Raw genomic sequence first — 5,429 nt, forward strand, 5'->3', positions numbered from 1 at the left:
AGGTCCAAAAAATTAGTTAAGTTAAATTTATTCCCCAAAGCCCATGACCCTGGCCCGGTCCGGACGCGCGGCGCGCGTGTGATAGCAAGGCCAAACCAAACATGACATCCAACCACAAAATAAAGCATCCCAAGTACCAACTCAATAATGGGAATGAGGGAGGGAATAAAAAAACAAGGAGGCATTCCCTCTCATAAGCAATGTGGGACAATAGAATAAAAGAAGCTAAGGCATTTCAAGCCTTAACTCCAACAGTTTCGTTAATTGCATTTGTCACATCACAATTGGTTAGAGCTTTCCTTCCGATTTCAAGAGATCCTAGGATCGATTCTCATCACCAGCACTAGTGGCTCTCTAGCACCAAAAGAAAATATTGCAATGAATAAATTATTTAGACCATTTTATCATCCCAAGCTATGTACATGATTTTATTTGGTATAACACTTTAAAATTGTGTATGATAAGATATAGTTCCAATGATGGAGAACAGCAAAAAGAGTTGGTTTGGCCAACACTGGATCAAATATATGTGTAATTCGACGTTAATGTATCTTGTGTGGATTCAATTACGTTTGATGACTGCTGCTGACAGGAGCGGTTCATTTATCAAGGAAGCCCTATTCAATTAAGATCATATTGACCCTTTATTAATATATTAAATATGCAAATATTTTTTTTTTAAATTTAAATTTTGTATTATAAAAATAATGTTTACACAATTAAGTATTATTTTTTTTTTGAATAAGTTGTCTCTTTAGTACTTTCATTCATTGACATCAAAACGAGTGTTTACAGGATGAATAGTCATGTGTTACAATCTTGTCTTATACTATCTATTTTAATGTTTTAATACTTACTAATCTCATTCCTATGACTTAATTTTTGGTATTAATGAAAGGTGTCTAATTTCATCAAGAGTTAAAATTTGTGGAAAATATTTCTTTTGAATTATTAGACAATTAAGAGTGACATAAACCATTAGTTTTAATCCAAGAGTGTATTAAAATTATTGTTTAATCAATTAAATTTGGAGTCTCTTAAGGGAAGCAAAACCGTAATCAGATAATCAATAGTGGTATTTTAATCAATTTACTAAACGGTTTCCTATCAATCATATTGCTGCAATAAAAACTCTATGCACATATGATATATATATATGAGTCATATACCAAAAATGAATGATGTTTATACAATGAGTCAATATTTATTAATTAAAATAAAAAATAGTATATGGGCCCAAAAATTTGGGGCCCTGTTCCTATGTTCCACGTGCTTAACGCCGCATCTACTGCTGCAGCTATTGCTATTGTTCTCTACCGCTTGCGCCTTGCAACAAAAAATGAATCTCAATACCTCTTGCTTTCACATATGGTACTTGATTGGACGCAACCATTAGTTTGTGATTTCTTCATAGAGTATGTAATTGTAACAGCAAATGAAGCTCGCTTTAGTTTCTGTTTGTTTTATTTCGTTGTACTTTCGTTTTTAATTAATGCAAATTTTCTCGATATAAAAAAAATCTTGAAGAAAAATATGAAGATGGAATTACAGCCAGAGGTAAGAAATGTGATCCTTAACTCTGTAATCAATTATCAGGAAGCTAGAGTTGTGTATGCAAAGTACTATTGTCTTACGACTATCTCGTGTTATTGAATGTACAGATGGTGTCATCGGGTAAATCTTGTTCAAGTCAAGGGATAACTGCAAACAATCATATAGTAGTATTTTGGTGATAGTAAGAGTAACTCCTCTACCTTATAAAGTGTAACAATCTCTCCTCTTTCTCCAATGTAGGACACTTACAAGTTGTCAGAGCAATAATCCTCTTAGCATGTTAAATGGGCCTGGGTGACCCGAACAAGAGGAGGGGAGATTTGGTCATATTAAAACCAATTGGTGATAGTAGGAGTAACGCCTCTACCTCATTATAAAAGAGAAATTCACAAGATAGGATCCAACTATTGCCCATTTTCTTATATAGGTCCCTCCTATGAATTATTCTTTGCAAGCCCCAAGTTTACTATATTGTGATTTTTATAAGTCCTGAATTAATTATAAACGGTTTAAAAGGTAATATTTTTAAATGTTCGCCCCATTTTATAGGATTTTGTCACTTGCTGAAAGTGTTCAAAGATGGTAAACATTTAAAAATCTTACCTGTTTAACCGATTATAAGTAACTCAGGACCTATGTAAAGCACAAGATAGTAAACTTTGGACCTGTAGGGAATAATCCATAGTTCGGACTTATAAAAGAAAATGGGTAATAGTTGAGCTTTTTCTTGTGAATTTTTCTTATTATAAAATGTAATAATCTCTCGTCTTTCGTCAATATGGGACACTTATAAGTGGGCTTCAATGGGTTTCAACATATTTATTCCCATTAGATAGTTTTGGTTTCACTTGGCAAACTAATTTTTTTCTGAAAGAGATTTTTTTTTTAGTTTTAGCGTCAATATATGTACTTATGCTTGCTTCAAAGCACTAAGATTCGATTCAGAATGAAAGCTGAAGATTTTCGCAGCTCTATCATATGATCGATAGGTAGTTATTGCCTATTGGCCGGAAAGTATGCCGAAAAGTTTGGCCATTTAAGAAGGGAAAATCTAGCTTCAAGTGCTATACTTATAAAGTAAATCATCAAAAGGGAGGTTACAACTATTGTGCTATTACCCACTCCCTGAATCATATAAATTTCAATATGATCAAGCGAATTATTGAAAGGTGTATTTTTAACTAATTACCCCAATAATCAATGTGTAAAGATGATCAACCCTCTTCTCTCGCCTATTATTGAATAGGGAATAACTCACATATTGTACCTTTGCCCTCTTCTCCTCTTTCAACACCAAGTAACAAAATCAAACCATATTAATAGTCACCTGCTCAACTCAGTGTTTCGTATGTTCAGCAGGTTAGTAACAAAATCAAACCATATTAAAGGAGGATTTAGACAAGGAAATTTAATTGAATATAAGCTAATCAAAGTCTAATATATACATCAAGATCACAGGAACATTATTATTAAAGCTACTAAAACTGTACATCTTAAATTCTGAAAAATTTCTAGACTAATATCATTTGATCAAGAACTAGGAAAAAATGAAAAAGACGTCTAAACTCGAGTTGAGATGCCATGGATAATATTCTTCTTCAGTAACCATCTTGCCATGAGTTTATATGCGTGCTGAGTCATGTGAACTCCATCCCAACTGACGCGCTCATACGGATGCTTGCAGACTGGAACTCCATTGTGTCCACACATGCTTGTCACGTTAAAGTTGTATTCATTGTTGCCAATCCCACAGCATGTCTTTTGCACTTCATCCTTCTCGAATCCGAGTGAAGCTGCATGTTTAAGGAGTTCCCTCAAGGCGTTGTAATAGTCAGCATAAACAATAGCAACCTTTGGATGCTGCTCTTGAAGCTTCCTAATAGCTTCTTGTAAGTGATCATTTTGAAAGGTCACAAATTCGTTCAATCCTTTAAGACAGTGAAGCTCATCGTACATATTTGAGTCATTCGTTTGGAAATCGCTGAGATAGATAGGCATACAACCAATTGGGAAGTTACCAGGAATGACAACTTGAGTTGCACCTGAACTAATTACTTCCTGTACAACACTTGTGATGCCTTGAATAACTTCATCTACCATTTGTTGAACATCTTGGAGTGATTTTTGTTGGAAGAAGGCATAGTTGAAGTCATTACCACCTGTTTCGATGATGAAAAGGGCGTTCGCGAGCTTGTGTTTGCAGTCTGAAGAGTGCTTACAAAGTGACTGAAGGTGAGACTTAAACCAGCCCAATTGAACAGGTAGTGAACTGTTTGTGACAGGAGATAAAATGTTCTTAGTAGCTAATGTTGATGTGGTAAGAGCTGTGGACCCTGAAACTGCAAAGTTTACTCCATGTTTGAATTTGCCAGCTTTATTAAGATATGCATCCAGAAATGGTAGCTTGAAGTATTCAGCTGAAACACAAGAAGAAAATTTAGGGTTACAGTACTCTTTACACTACTGAAAGATATATAAAAAGCATGTCATACTCCATACATAAACGGTTACACATATGAATCTTAAAATATTTTTCTATGAGATCTCAAGGTTGAAAGAATTTAATTCTTTTATAACTTGTAAATACAGTAAATATTTATGGTCATGTACTTATACTATTCTATCTACATATAAAGCTTCACAATTCACAAATTAGCATGCATGTATATTACTAACATTCCATATAAAAGAATTAGTATCTAAATTCACAACTCACACATTAATATAAGAATCATCACAAGAACCTTCCTACCGTTCAGTATTGAATGAGTACGGATAGAATTATATGTTACAATAATATAGAGTGAGATTTCTGTTTTCTGCATACTTAAGTTTTAGCATGTATATCCAATCAATTTTTTTTTTTCTTTTGTAACAGTTATTCGTATGAATCTATAAGCATAACTCTATAAGATCCCAAGGTTGAAAGAATTCAATTCTTTAAGTAAAAGGCTTATGTTATTATATATAAAGTTTCACTTTCTCATCTCACAAGTTAACATGGATACAGCATATACACTGATCACCAAATAATTCTATACAACATATATTGGAGATTTTTTTTTACTTATAAGACTTAACATCATATTCCGATTGATAACAAAAGTTTGTTTACAAAATATTTATGTTGAATAATTAAATATATAAGTATGTATTAAAGTTCTGATTACTAATGATTTCCTATAGTATATACTGATCCATTATAGGCGTTAAACATATTTATGAAATCAACAACAATTTACAACATAGAAAATTGCTAGGAACTTGATTATGTAAATTATGATGAGTGACATACCAATAAAATCAATCATGAGAAGTCCATTAGAGCAACGACCAGTTGGTTTATGGAAAAAGTTTTGTCCATAAGGAAGTCGTGCAAAGGCTGAATGTGATCCAATTGGATCCTCACGAATCAAATTACCCGTGTCCGAAATCGAATCTCCAAACTGGTAGATTGCATCAACTTCAACTTAGGGAGCGAGTGCATGGTGACCGCGAGGAACAGAAGAGAAAAGAGCAACAATCACCAAGAAGAAGAACAATTTCATACTAGCCATTGTTATTATTATAGCTCGCTCAAAGACTAGCAGAATATGCATGTAATGCAAGTAATTATGTGAATTTTTACGTTTATAATGTAAGAGTTAGGAGGGGGAGGTACCGGAGGTTGTATTTATAGAGTTTAGCAGAATATCCTACTCCAACTCGGTGATGTCTTTTGTTTGCCCTTTACTCCAAGCCTTCCTAAGGAAATCAGTTTACCGAGTTAATTATGGTTTAGTTTAAATGGTTGTGTGATAAGAATAGAAAAACTTTGTTGGATAATACTTCGTAATTAATGATTGAATTAAGGCATCTTATACTGTACTCTATTA

At 33.4% G+C, this 5,429-nt stretch overlaps 1 protein-coding gene across 1 annotated transcript; it reads right to left on the reverse strand.

Annotated features, from left to right (window-relative positions):
• Positions 1-3,114: 3,114 nt before the first annotated feature.
• Positions 3,115-5,111, reverse strand: LOC104899445 (GDSL esterase/lipase At1g28610-like). Its single transcript, XM_048636241.1, has 3 exons — positions 5,082-5,111; positions 4,850-5,000; positions 3,115-3,971 (listed from the first exon to the last, which is right to left on the reverse strand). Exons 1-3 carry the CDS (start codon positions 5,109-5,111, stop codon positions 3,115-3,117), a joined length of 1,038 nt encoding a protein of 345 aa, XP_048492198.1.
• Positions 5,112-5,429: the final 318 nt, after the last annotated feature.

Source organism: Beta vulgaris, chromosome 1, assembly GCF_026745355.1.
Source record: "Beta vulgaris subsp. vulgaris cultivar EL10 chromosome 1, EL10.2, whole genome shotgun sequence".
Lineage (NCBI taxonomy): Eukaryota > Viridiplantae > Streptophyta > Magnoliopsida > Caryophyllales > Amaranthaceae > Beta > Beta vulgaris.

What these genes read in the sequence shown, in the direction of transcription:
- LOC104899445 (XM_048636241.1), bottom strand. Translation starts at nt 5,111, where the DNA reads ATGGCTAGTATGAAATTGTTCTTCTTCTTG. An exon ending in TGAAATTGTTCTTCTTCTTG is followed by an intron (nt 5,001 to 5,081) that starts GTGATTGTTGCT and finishes GCAATCTACCAG; the next exon opens with TTTGGAGATTCGATTTCGGA. An exon ending in TCTCATGATTGATTTTATTG is followed by an intron (nt 3,972 to 4,849) that starts GTATGTCACTCA and finishes CTTGTGTTTCAG; the next exon opens with CTGAATACTTCAAGCTACCA.